Below are 13955 nucleotides of genomic sequence, written 5' to 3' on the forward strand. Positions count from 1 at the left end.
ATGTACTGACAGTATAGTCTACCAGTTTCAGTTTGTTTTTAGTTTTTTTCTTAAAATTTCATAACACAGCTCGATATTTACCCAAAATATTATATCCGGATACGATTACACTTTTCTCCAGTTTTCTCCAGTTTGAACAATATATTTTACAAATTGTGATGATACGAAGACATTTAGCAGCAATTGGCAATATCTGACATTGAAGTTTATGGTTAAATTACCTCTTATTTAAATCTTTTCATAAAAAAGTTGTTTCGTTTCGTGAAAGCAGCCAAACATAGACGATCTACTTTCGATTTCAAAAACTACAAGAAAATACAATTTAATGTTTCGCCGATTTGTTTATTTCTCGAAAAATAAGAATTAAAATCATTTTTAATATCAGTAGTAACTAAACAAACCAGAAAGAGCTTCTTCTTCCGATAATTTATCCGTTTACTGACTGCAAAATTCAACCCACGCAAAGTTTATAAAAATCATACGATGCGTGTTTACGTTCAATGTGGGAGAATTAAGGCTGATCGGCTATGTTACCTAACACATCCAGACGATTCAGATTTTGTTTTTAAAAAAGCATTGTGTGCGTTTCTGTAATTTTATATACCTTTTTATACGCTTAGAAATTATTAGACATGCGTATTTGCATTATTTCTATACGTAATTTACGCTAATACGCATCTTATCTGGAGCCCTGTGGAACTATTTTTTGTCTTTCGCTGTAAGCCTGCGCAATTCTTAAAATGCACATTTATGCTTAATAAGTTACATTCGAGTATTGCACAATTACAAGTCATAAATATGACAGATTACATCGTATATTGGTCATAGCAAAGGGAATTGACACAACTTAACTTCATTCATGCAGTGAACTGTTTGAAGTTTGAGAAATCTAATGGAACTACATCCCTTCACTGTGTTATTTGGTCCATTTAGAGAATCGTTGGATAGCAAGGACTCGTCAAAAGGCTTTCAGCCTTTAGCCGACTCAAAAAGGCTCAATGAATGCATGAAACTGCCTCGTAATAAAAACAAGAGCTGTCTCCATAGGATGACATATGCCCCCGATGGCACTTTGAATGAGTAGTTATGGCCGATGTTAGAGTTTAGGACCTTTGACCTACGGAGCTGGGTCTTGCGCGCGACACGTCGTCTTACTGTGCCACACATTCATGCATAGTTATTTTAAAATCCATGCATGAATGACAAAGATATGGACCGGACACGCCCATCAATGCACTATCATGAAAAATGACCTTTAACGTCTAAGTGTGACCTTGACCTTTGGGCTACGGACCTGGGTCTTGCGCGCGACACGTCGTCTTACTGTGGTACACATTCATGCCAAGTTATTTGAAAATCCATCCATGGTTGACAAAGATATGGACCGGACACGCCCATCAATGCACTATCCTTTAATGTCTAAGTGTGACCTTGACCTTTGAGCTACGGACCTGGGTTTTGTGCGCGACACGTCGTCTTACTGTGGTACACATTCATGCCAAGTTATTTGAAAATCCATCCATCGATGACAAAGATATGGACCGGACACGCCCATCAATGCACTATCCTTTAATGTCTAAGTGTGACCTTGACCTTTGAGCTACGGACCTGGGTCTTGCGCGAGACACGTCGTCTTACTGTGGTACACATTCATGCCAAGTTATTTGAAAATCCATCCATCGATGACAAAGATATGGACCGGACACGCCCATCAATGCACTGTCCTTTAATGTCTAAGTGTGACCTTGACCTTTGAGCTACGGACCTGGGTCTTGCGCGCGACACATCATCTTACTGTGGTACACATTCATGCCAAGTTATTTGAAAATCCATCCATCGATAACAAAGATATGGACCGGACACGAAAATTGCGGACAGACAGACTGACAGACGGACAGACGGTTCAAAAACTATATGCCTCCCTTCGGGGGCATAAAAAAAACTGTCCTCACAGGTGCTAGACACATAATGCAATATTTTACTTAAAATGCTTATCTATGTATATCTTTATATACATATATAGGCCTATTAAGTAAAATATTTGATTATGTGTCTAACACCTGTCTCTCTCTTCTCATGGCTCCCTAAATACTGAGGTCAGCGAAAAGGAAAGTACACTTTGAAAGGTGACGGTAAAATGACACACTTTTAAGACTGGTTTGCCTATTGTTTTGAACACTATGGATCAGTGACTTTGGTGTTATTGAATCAGTCTAAAATCTCACATGCACATGTTTATATAAACATTTGCCTCCGGGTACGATTGAATGATTGTTTGCCAAATGTGAGGTGGTGAGATAATTTGTCTTAGGCTTGTATCTCACGATAAACAATGGGATTATTGACAAATATTAAAATTATATTTGAAAACTAGAGTATTGATATTTGATATCAAGTTTCAAGATAGCCTGCTGGGCATGCTCTGAAAAAAAATTAGTAGCTCGACAGAATTTGCTGGTAGCCCCAGACTCCAGACATGGGCTTTCTGAAACCCTGCATTGAAATTGAGAAACTTGCAACAAAACACTATTCTGAAAAAGCAATGACATCAATGATGGCTTTAACATTAGCACAGAAGCTCAGGATGGAGTACAATCAAGCAATTGCAATGAAAATTGTGGTTAACCTTACATTTTTTGTAAACAATTTCTTTCTCTCTTTTTCGTTCAGATGCTTGTATTTTCCGCTGTTAAACTTTTTCAACTCTTTTTTCTGTAAAGCTGGCAGCAGGTTTTCATTAACATGGCTGTTTGCATACATTTGTTCAGCAGTTTTTTTCTTCAAAAACCATGCAAGAGCTGCTCGGTATGGCATTGTACATAACACTGAAAAATCAATTAAGAATCCCTGTGAAACAATTAGTACTGAAGAAAGAAAAAGTAACCAGAAGGTCATTGACCCTAAAGCGCTCACCTGTGTACAAGGCTCCAAGTGTGTTTGTATATCATAATGGTACAAGTACAGAGTTATGTTTCTTCTATGTTACCCTATATTTAGAGATGGTACCTTAAAATTCAAATTGCATCTGATATTACATTCTGTTGAAAACTTAATACCAGAGTACCTCAATTATATAATGGTTTAACTTTCATACTTCATTTTTCATGCTGAAAGGCAATATTTAATCTGAAAAATTTGTACCTACTTGGAAAAGTGAAGCCAGTAACAGATAACTATTCTAGGACTATTTAGTTATGTGAACAAAGTATGCATAGATTCGGATGAGTTTCCCAAAAATATAGTTTACTTCAAGATCTATGAATAATCATTCAAACAAAATAGTTTAGCGTTATCTTTCATTTTCAAACAAAATAATTCAAAGACAATTTTTTTATTCATTACTGCCGATAATTTACAGGTACGGTATGATCATAGGAAAGAAAACATTATTTGTGAGAAAAAATATAAATAGACTTTAAGAGTTTTACCACATTGAATCCCTCAACATTTTAAAAAATCTGTTTGCCCAAAATAATCAAGGCCTCAAAATGTATGAGTTAAAAGTAGAGCAATATAAAAATATATATTCTATCTGATGGTCATGAAAAAACCATGCCAAAAACTGTGCCGAAAGAAGTTATTTCACTTTTTATGACACACACCTTGTGTTTACAAATGTACCTAATTTGCATATTGACCTAGGCATGTGGAATCGCATTTACCTTGTGGAATCTGCCTCTACGGAAACTTCTGTTAATATAATGCAGACGTTTTTTAGTAGCAATAAAATGGTTGTGTTAGTTAAAAAGAAATGACAATCACCTTTCTTTAGCTAATCAACAAAAACAAGAGGGTCATGATGACCCTGGATCGCTCACCAGAGTAATATGTTTCAAATGTCAAACTGATGATTTTTAGAAATTTTTTGGAAAATTTTCCGATGTACAATCAAGTAACCCCTGGGGCGGGGCCAATTTTACCCCGGGGGTCATGATTTGAACAAATTTGTAAAAGTCGACTAGGCAATGTTACATATCCAATATCTAAGATCTAGGCCTTCTGGTTTATTTTTAAGCAAATTTATGAAGATTTCCCTATGTACAATAAAGTAACCCCTGGGGCTGGGTCAATTTGACCCTGGGGGGTCATGATTTGAACAAATTTTGTAGAGGTCCACTAGGCAATGCTACATGTCGAATATCTAAGCTCTAGGCCTTCTGGTTTATTTTTAGAAAATATTGAAGATTTTTCTATGTACAATCAAGTAACAATTTGACCCCGGGGGTCATGATTTGAAGAAATTTTGTAGAGGTCTACTAGGCAATGCTACTTGTCAAATATCTAAGATCTAGGCCTTCTGGTTTATTTTTAGAAATTTTTTGAAGATTTTCCTATGTAAAATCAAGTGACCCCTGGGGCGGGGTCAATTTTGACCCCGGGGGTCATGATTTGAACAACTTTAGTAGAGGTCCACTAGGCAATGCTACATGTCAAATATCTAAGGTCTAGGGCTTCTGGTTTTCGAGAAGAAGATTTTTTAAGATTTTTCTATGTAAAATCAAGTAACCCCTGGGGCAGGGTCAATTTGGATCCCGGGGGTCTGATTTGAACAAATTTTGTAGAGGTCCACTAGGCAATGCTTCACACCAAATATCTAAGCTCTACGGCTTCTGGTTTTTTAGAAGAAGATTTTTAAAGTTTTTCCTTTCGGTTGCCATGGCAACCAGAGTTCTGCATGGAATTCAATTCTTTGAACAATTTTTAGAGAAGACCATCCAAGGAACATCCCTGTGAAGTCTCATCAAAATTGGCCTGTTGGTTTAGGAGGAGATGTTGTTTAAAGGAAAGTGTGGACGGACGGACGATGGACTGACGGACGGACGGACGGACGGACGGCCGGACGCCGGACGGTGAGCGATCACAATAGCTCACCCTGAGCACTATGTGCTCTGGTGAGCTAAAAAAACAACGAAGCCAATGCTTCTGTCAAAAATCCCTGTATTTACTGTACGGTGCTATGTCAAATATTGCTAGTGCAAGATAAGCGATATGAACTTCAGTTTTGCACCTGGATTGTTGTTGTTGCATTGAATGCGTAGCCTTAGGTACCATCTCTACTATATCATATATATATATATTATGTCACACACATTTTTGAAACTAGGGCAATAATTTGAAGCATTACTGTTGATAGTTCAACTATGATATCACATGCCAAATATCAAGGCTCTTGAGCTATTATTGATTCAAAGAAGAAGATTTTCACAGCCTATAGTATTGTACATGTCACAAAGGAGGTGTGGTCATTTTTGACCTTATGGCAACAATTTGGACAATAGCAGGGAGTCAAACCCTTATATCACATGCCAATTATCAAAGCTCTAGATATCAAAGCTCAATATCAGACAGTCACTTGAATTATTTGTTCATAAAATCATTATTCATAGAGCGAGATACAAAGTACATGCATGTTTTACCGACACATGCGGGTACCAAAGACCTAATTAATATTCACAATTTTAATGTCACATGAAAGCTGATCGGTCGATCTTTCAGTAGGAGTTTGAATTTTTAATGTGGGCCGACCTTTATATAGTTCGGCGAAAATTTGATTAAAATCACAACGCAGGGAAATTATTTTTCCGAAAGTCTTCATACATAACTGAAAAATTCAATATTTATTTTTAATTTGATACCAACAGGGTTTTTTCTAGCTAATTTGGGAACATAGCCTATACCCCCAAAACTGGGAATTTTGACACGTAAATGTTCCAGATTGGGAAATATTTAGTCCCATAGAATATAGTAAGGATGTGTTTAAGCACTTTCTCGTACACTTATTTCACATTGTACAACCTCTTTAACAGACTTCCATTACAAAATTGTCCATAATTTGGTCAGTTTTTGTGCAATTTTGATGAAATTTTTTTCAGAATGTAGATTGGGAATTTTTGCACTCATTTTGGGAAAAGGACATACTTTTTGGGATTGGGAATATAGCCGAATAACGGCTATAAAAACGGCCGAAAAATAACCCTGACCAAAAATATGTTTCGGAACCTATTCTAAGTATACCGCATTTTGATTTGAAAAGTATGACCCTTGACCCGAATCACGTGAATGCTGTCAAAATTGCAGCCGATTTAATTTTCCAAATAGCAGTATCAATAAAAGGCTTCGTCTTGAACACATACAACGTACAAAAGGGTCATGATGACCCTGGATCACTTACCTGAGTAATATGAGCTACATGTTTCAAATGTCAAACTGATGATTTTTTGAAATTTTTTGGAAGATTTTCCGATCTACAATCAAGTAACCCCTGGGATGGGGCCAATTTTACCCTGGGGGTCATGATTTGAACAAATTTTGTAGAAGTCTACTAGGCAATGCTACATGTCAAATATCTAAGATCTAGATCTAGGCCTTCTGGTTTATTTTTAGAAATTTTTTGAAGAGTTTCCTATGTAAAATCAAGTGACCCCTCGGTCAGGGTCAATTTTGACCCCGGGGGTCATGATTTGAACAAATTTTGTAGAGGTCCACTAGGCAATGCGACATGTGAAATATCTAAGCTCTGGGCCTTCTGGTTTATTTTTAGAAATTTGTTGAAGATTTTCCTATGTAAAATCAAGTGACCCCTGGGGCGGGATCAATTTTGACCCCGGGGGTCATGATTTGAACAATTTTAGTAGAGGTCCACTAGGCAATGCTACATGTCAAATATCTAAGCTCTAGGGCTTCTGGTTTTTGAGAAGAAGATTTTTTAAGATTTTCCTATGTAAAATCAAGTGACCCCTGGGGCGGGGTCAATTTTGACCCCGGGGTCATGATTTGAACAAAATTGGTAGAGGTCTATTAGGCAATGCTTCACACCAAATATCTAAGCTCTAGGGCTTCTGGTTTTTGAGAAGAAGATTTTTAAAGTTTTTCCTTTCAGTTGCCATGGCAACCAGAGTTCTGCATGGAATTCAATTCTTTGAACAATTTTGAAAGAAGGCCACCCAAGGATCATTCCTGTGAAGTTTGGTGTAATTCTGCTTAGTGGTTTTCAAGAAGAAGATTTTTTTAGAAAATGTTGACGGATGGACGACGGACGACGCACGACGGACATTGAGCGGTCACAAAAGCTCACCATGAGCCTTTGGCCACTGGTACATTTGTCACAAATAAGGAGAAATAATTCAAATGTTTGCAGTCTTAATGGGGTATAGCCTCAACAAACATTTTATGAAAAGGATTCATTATTCTAGGCCATATACTTTTTGAGCTAAGAATCACAAACAAAAAATCCACTATTTTGGCTATTCCAAGAGCCGTAACTTTGTAATAAATGCTAAGATTCTCAGGAAGAATGCCAAGTGTGCAAGGACACATCATGATAATGATCCAAGCAAGGTTTCATAAATTTACATCAAATTCTTTTTGAGCTAGACACATAATTAGGTGAAAATGGGCATTTTTGACTATTTCAGGGGCCATAACTCAGAAAATAGGGGGCGGAGCCAGATGAAAAATAGGAGGTGCGCGAGTTCATATCATGATAAAGACTCATGCAAGGTTTCTTCAATTTATATCAATTACTTTTTGAGCTAGGCACGTCACAAGGTGAATATGTGCATTTTTGACTATTTCAGGGGCCATAACTCAGAAAATAGGGGGTGGAGCCAGACAAAAAATAGGAGGTGCGCAAATTCATATCATGATTAAGACTCATGCAAGGTTTCATAAATCTATATCAAACACTTTTTGAGTTAGGCGCGTCACAAGGTGAAAATGAGCATTTTTGACTATTTCAGGGGCCATAACTCTGAAAATAGGGGGAGGAGCCAGATGAAAAATAGGAGGTGCCCAAGTTCATATCATGATAAAGACTCATGCAAGGTTTCATCAATTTATATCAAATACTTTTCAAGCTAGGCGCGTCACGAACTTCAGACGGACGGACGGACAAGGACGGACGGACGGATGCACGGACAAGACCAAATCTATATGCCCCCACCACTCATGGGGGGGGGCACAATAAAAATAATTATTTGCATCTGTATTATCACATAATTTATGTTATGTTGTTGTCACAAGTTTCTTGTGACCACTTTCATTATCAAGGGGTTTGAACATTCGGATAAAATGATTCGGATAATTGGCAAGCTGTGTATCATGTTCAGATATTCATGTGTAATATACATATTATATTATTTTTGAGACATCCGTATGTCTGCTGTTGGTATCATTGTTGAACATGAAAATGGTTTTTGAAATAAATCATTTACATTATTAATATCATTTTTTAGGCTATAGATTGTGAAATTTTGACCATTCTGTAAGTTTCTGGGACTGACTTGCTTGCTGAACGATGTATATCAGTTTTTACAATATATCAAATGGTGTGTCTCTTGAACATAAAAGTTATTGTGGCACTAAGAATTTGACTAAAAATCAGTTGTGTACTGATTTTTAGTCAAATTCTTAGTGCCACAATAACTTCTGAAGTTCGTGACGCGCCTAGCTTGAAAAGTATTTGATATAAATTGATGAAACCTTGCATGAGTCTTTATCATGATATGAACTTGGGCACCTCCTATTTTTCATCTGGCTCCTCCCCCTATTTTCAGAGTTATGGCCCCTGAAATAGTCAAAAATGCTCATTTTCACCTTGTGATGCGCCTAACTCAAAAAGTGTTTGATATAGATTTATGAAACCTTGCATGAGTCTTAATCATGATATGAATTTGCGCACCTCCTATTTTTTGTCTGGCTCCACCCCCTATTTTCTGAGTTATGGCCCCTGAAATAGTCAAAAATGCACATATTCACCTTGTGACGTGCCTAGCTCAAAAAGTAATTGATATAAATTGAAGAAACCTTGCATGAGTCTTTATCATGATATGAACTCGCGCACCTCCTATTTTTCATCTGGCTCCGCCCCCTATTTTCTGAGTTATGGCCCCTGAAATAGTCAAAAATGCCCATTTTCACCTAATTATGTGTCTAGCTCAAAAAGAATTTGATGTAAATTTATGAAACCTTGCTTGGATCATTATCATGATGTGTCCTTGCACACTTGGCATTCTTCCTGAGAATCTTAGCATTTATTACAAAGTTACGGCTCTTGGAATAGCCAAAATAGTGGATTTTTTGTTTGTGATTCTTAGCTCAAAAAGTATATGGCCTAGAATAATGAATCCTTTTCATAAAATGTTTGTTGAGGCTATACCCCATTAAGACTGCAAACATTTGAATTATTTCTCCTTATTTGTGACAAATGTACCAGTGGCCAAAGGCTCATGGTTAGCTTTTGTGACCGCTCAATGTCCGTCGTGCGTCGTCCGTCGTCCATCCGTCAACATTTTCTAAAAAAATCTTCTTCTTGAAAACCACTAAGCAGAATTACACCAAACTTCACAGGAATGATCCTTGGGTGGCCTTCTTTCAAAATTGTTCAAAGAATTGAATTCCATGCAGAACTCTGGTTGCCATGGCAACTGAAAGGAAAAACCAGAAGCCCTAGAGCTTAGATATTTGGTGTGAAGCATTGCCTAATAGACCTCTACCAATTTTGTTCAAATCATGACCCCGGGGTCAAAATTGACCCCGCCCCAGGGGTCACTTGATTTTACATAGGAAAATCTTAAAAAATCTTCTTCTCAAAAACCAGAAGCCCTAGAGCTTAGATATTTGACATGTAGCATTGCCTAGTGGACCTCTACTAAAATTGTTCAAATCATGACCCCCGGGGTCAAAATTGATCCCGCCCCAGGGGTCACTTGATTTTACATAGGAAAATCTTCAACAAATTTCTAAAAATAAACCAGAAGGCCCAGAGCTTAGATATTTCACATGTCGCATTGCCTAGTGGACCTCTACAAAATTTGTTCAAATCATGACCCCCGGGGTCAAAATTGACCCTGACCGAGGGGTCACTTGATTTTACATAGGAAACTCTTCAAAAAATTTCTAAAAATAAACCAGAAGGCCTAGATCTAGATCTTAGATAATTGACATGTAGCATTGCCTAGTAGACTTCTACAAAATTTGTTCAAATCATGACCCAACCGCCCCCCCCCCCCCCCCCCCTTCAGTCAAATTGACCCCGCCCCATGGGGTTACTTGATTTGATTGTCATAGAAAAATCTTCAAAATTTTCTAAAAATAAACCAGAAGGTCTAGAGGTTAAATATTTGACATGTAGCATTGCCTAGTGGACCTCTACAAAATTTGTTCAAATCATGACCCCGCCCCAGGCGTCACTTGATTTTACATAGGAAAATCTTCAAAAAATTTCTAAAAATAAACCAGAAGGCCTAGAGCTTAGATATTTGACATGTAGCATTGCCTAGTGGACTTCTACAAAACATTTTCAAATCATGACACCTGGTGTCAAATTGACCCCGACCCATGGGGTTACTTGACTGTACATAGAAAAATGTTCAAAATTTTCTAAAAATAAACCAAAGGCCTAGAGCTTAGATATTTCACATGTAGCATTGCCTAGAGGACCTCTACAAAATTTGTTCAAATTTTGACCCCCAGGGTCAAATTGTCCCAGCCCCAGGGGTTACTTGATTGTACATAGGGAAATCTTCATAAATTTGATAAAAATAAACCAGAAGGCCTAGATCTTAGATATTTGATATGTAACATTGCCTAGTAGACTTCTACAAACTTTTTTCAAATCATGACCCCCAGGGTAAAATTGGCCCCACCCCAGGGGTTACTTGATTGTAGATCAGAAAATCTTCCAAAAAATTTCAAAAAATCATCAGTTTGACATTTGAAACATGTAGCTCATATTACTCAGGTGAGTGATCCAGGGTCATCATGACCCTTTTGTACGTTGTATGTGTTCAAGACGAAGCCTTTTATCGATACTGCTATTTGGAAAATTAAATCGGCTGCAATTTTGACAGCATTCACGTGATTCGGGTCAAGGGTCATACTTTTCAAATCAAAATGCGGTATACTTAGAATAGGTTCCGAAACATATTTTTGGTCAGGGTTATTTTTCGGCCGTTTTTATAGCCGTTATTCGGCTATATTCCCAATCCCAAAAAGTATGTCCTTTTCCCAAGGACACTAATTCTGATAAGTATGGTAGAGAGTAAAACTTATATCACATGCCAAACATCAGTTGTTTTTTTTGGTGGGGGGGGAGGGGAGGGGTGTTTAACATTACACCAACACAGTTTAAGGTCATACGGCGACTTTCCAGCTTTGATGGTGGAGGAAGACCCCAGGTGCCCCTCCATGCATTATTTCATCACAAGTGGGCACCTGGGTAGAACCACCGAGCTCTAGAGATCTAGAGAAAAGGATTTTTAAAGTCTGATAACTGTAAACCTATTTTTGACTTAAAAAATGAACCGGAACCATTTAAACAACTTAGAAAGAGGGCTACCAAGAGATCATTTGTGTAAAATTTCATCAAAATCCATTCAGTGGTTTTTGAGGAGATATTGTTTAAAGAAATTATTTATGAAAAGTGACCAGCCCTCTGGTGGCCATGTTTTTTATGAATCGGAAAAAAATATTTGTATCAGGTCAAACAATAACCAACTGTGTAAAATTATTTTAAAATCAGGCCAGCAATTTCAAGCAAGATTTTTGAAGTTTCTACTTTATACATACATGTACATATACTGGCTGCCCTTTCTATCAGCGGTCACCTGGCTTAAGCAGCCAGTTTGGCTGCATCCCTTGGCTGACTGCCTAATGCAGGTTAGACTGTATAGGAAAAAGTGACCACGCACTCTGGCGGCCATGTTTGTTGACAAATCAAAATAATTTAAACAATCTTGGTAGAAAGTCACACAAGGACCATATGCGTAAAATTATTTTAAAATTGGGCCAGCAGTTTCATACAAGATTTTTGTAATTTCCACTATATACATATATGGAAAAGTGACTCTCTGGTAGCCATGTTTTTGATGAATCGGTATAATTTGAACAATCTTGGTAGAGGGTGACACAAGGACCATTTGCAGAAAAAATAATTCTAAATTTGGGTCAACAGCTTCACACAACAAAGTTTCAACTATATACATATAGGGAAAAGTGGCCATGCTCCATGGTGGCCATGTTTTTTTATGACAAATTGGTAAAATTTGAACAATCTTGGTACAGGGTCACTAAAGGACCATTTGTGTAAAATTATTTTAAAATCGGACCATAGGTTTAGGAGGATAAGTCGTTCGAAGTTTTTTCTATTTTTAGCTTTGGCTGCCCCTACGTGCAACCAAGCTGAACCGTTTGAACAATATTTGTAGAGGACCACCTAAGGAACTTCATGGCCAAGTTTCATCAAAATCCATTCAGTTGTTTTGGAGGAGATGTTGTTTAAACACAAATATTGATGACAGACGACTTCACACAAGATCATCATTTTGACCAAGATTCATAAAGATAGGGTCCTAAATGTGTCCTCTGGAGTGTTATCAAGCTTTTCCTTTGATTTGACCAGATGACCTAGTTTTTTAGCCTACATGACCCAGATTCCATCTTGACCCTGAGGTAATCAAGACAAACATTCTAACCAATTCTCATGAGTTTCAAACATGAACTATGGACTTTAGAGTGCTGACATGATTTTCCTTTGACCTGGCCAAGTGACCTTATTTTTAAACCCACATGACCCAGTTTCGAACTGTCCTAGAGATCATCAAGTCAAACATTCTGACAAAGTTTCATAAAGATTAAGTCACAACTGCGACCTCTAGAGTGCTCAAAAGTTTTTCCTTTGATTTTACTGACTGACGTAGTTTTTGACCCAACCTGACCCAGATTCAAACCTATATAGAGATTATCAAGACAAGCATTCTGACAAAGTTTCATAAAGATTGAGTCATACCTGTGGCCTCTGGAGTGTTCACAAGGCTTTCCTTAAATTTGACAGGATGACCTAGTTTTTGACCCTACATGACCCAGATTCCAACTTGACCTAGATGTCACCAAGACAAACATTCTGACCAATTCTCAAAAGTTTCAAACTTAAATTGCAGTCTCCAAAGTGTTAACAAGATTTTCCTTTGATCTGACCTAGTGACCTAGTTTTTGACTCCACATGACCCAGATACAAATTTGACCCAGAGAACATCAAGATTAACATTTTGACAAATTCTCAAAAGTTTCAAACTTAAATTGTGGTCTCCAGAGTGTTCACAAGCTTTTCCTTTGATCTGGCCTAGTGGCCTAGATTTTGATCCAACATGGCCCAGTTTTGAACTTGGTATAGAGATTATCAAAACAAACATTCTGACCAAAGTTTCATTGAATTGGGCCACAGCTGTGGCCTCTAGAGTGTTCACAAGGCAAATGTTGACGCACATCGGACAATGACCGGTCACAACAGCTCACCTTGAGCATTTTGTTTAAATGTGGTAAACTTTAAATCTCCCAAAAAGTCTAATATTACTGTATGACAGATGGAAATATGTATCTGAAAAACAAGCATTGTAGCTCTTCACATTCAGCACTATGTTAACAAGATAAACTTACCAATAGTTGCACACCAATTCAAGCCAGACATACTTTTGACAAAGAGAAACTGGTATTCCAAGCCTTGTATAAGCAAATAGAACAAGTTATATTCAATGTGTCTTTTACTCTCTGCCAGATACAATGGACTACCAGGGCTCTTCTGTAACTGTAGCCCTGACCTAGGACTCTGAAAAAAGCAAAAAAATAATTCCATTAAACATTGAAAGAAAAACATTTATTACAAGATCAAGATATACATACAAGTAAATGAATTCTTGGTATCTTCATCTTAAACAAGACATTTTGACTGACAGTTTGCTCATATAGCTAGACTACCTGAAAACTCTCTACAACTTCTTCAGGAACCGATAGTGTAGGCATATTTAACCAAGGAAAACTACATTACTTAAGGTTTCAACAAATTATGTTTGTTTGTTTGTTTTGGGTTTAACGCCGTTTTTCAACAGTATTTCAGTCATGTAACGGTGGGCAGTTAACCTAACCAGTATTCCTGGATTCTGAACCAGTACAAACCTGTT

General features: G+C 37.4%; 1 protein-coding gene across 1 annotated transcript in view; it reads right to left on the reverse strand.

The window, feature by feature from the left end:
• Window positions 1–13955, reverse strand: part of LOC123563521 (cytochrome c oxidase assembly protein COX18, mitochondrial-like) — a 71663-nt gene that overhangs the window by 41685 nt on the left and 16023 nt on the right. Inside the window, exons 3-4 of the mRNA XM_045356362.2 lie at window positions 13435–13603; window positions 2632–2825 (exon numbers count right to left, since the gene is read on the reverse strand). Coding sequence (XP_045212297.2) covers window positions 2632–2825; window positions 13435–13603 — 363 coding nt within the window. The remainder of the gene's footprint in view (window positions 1–2631; window positions 2826–13434; window positions 13604–13955) is intronic.

Source organism: Mercenaria mercenaria, chromosome 2 (genome assembly GCF_021730395.1).
Source record: "Mercenaria mercenaria strain notata chromosome 2, MADL_Memer_1, whole genome shotgun sequence".
Classification (NCBI taxonomy): Eukaryota; Metazoa; Mollusca; class Bivalvia; order Venerida; family Veneridae; genus Mercenaria; species Mercenaria mercenaria.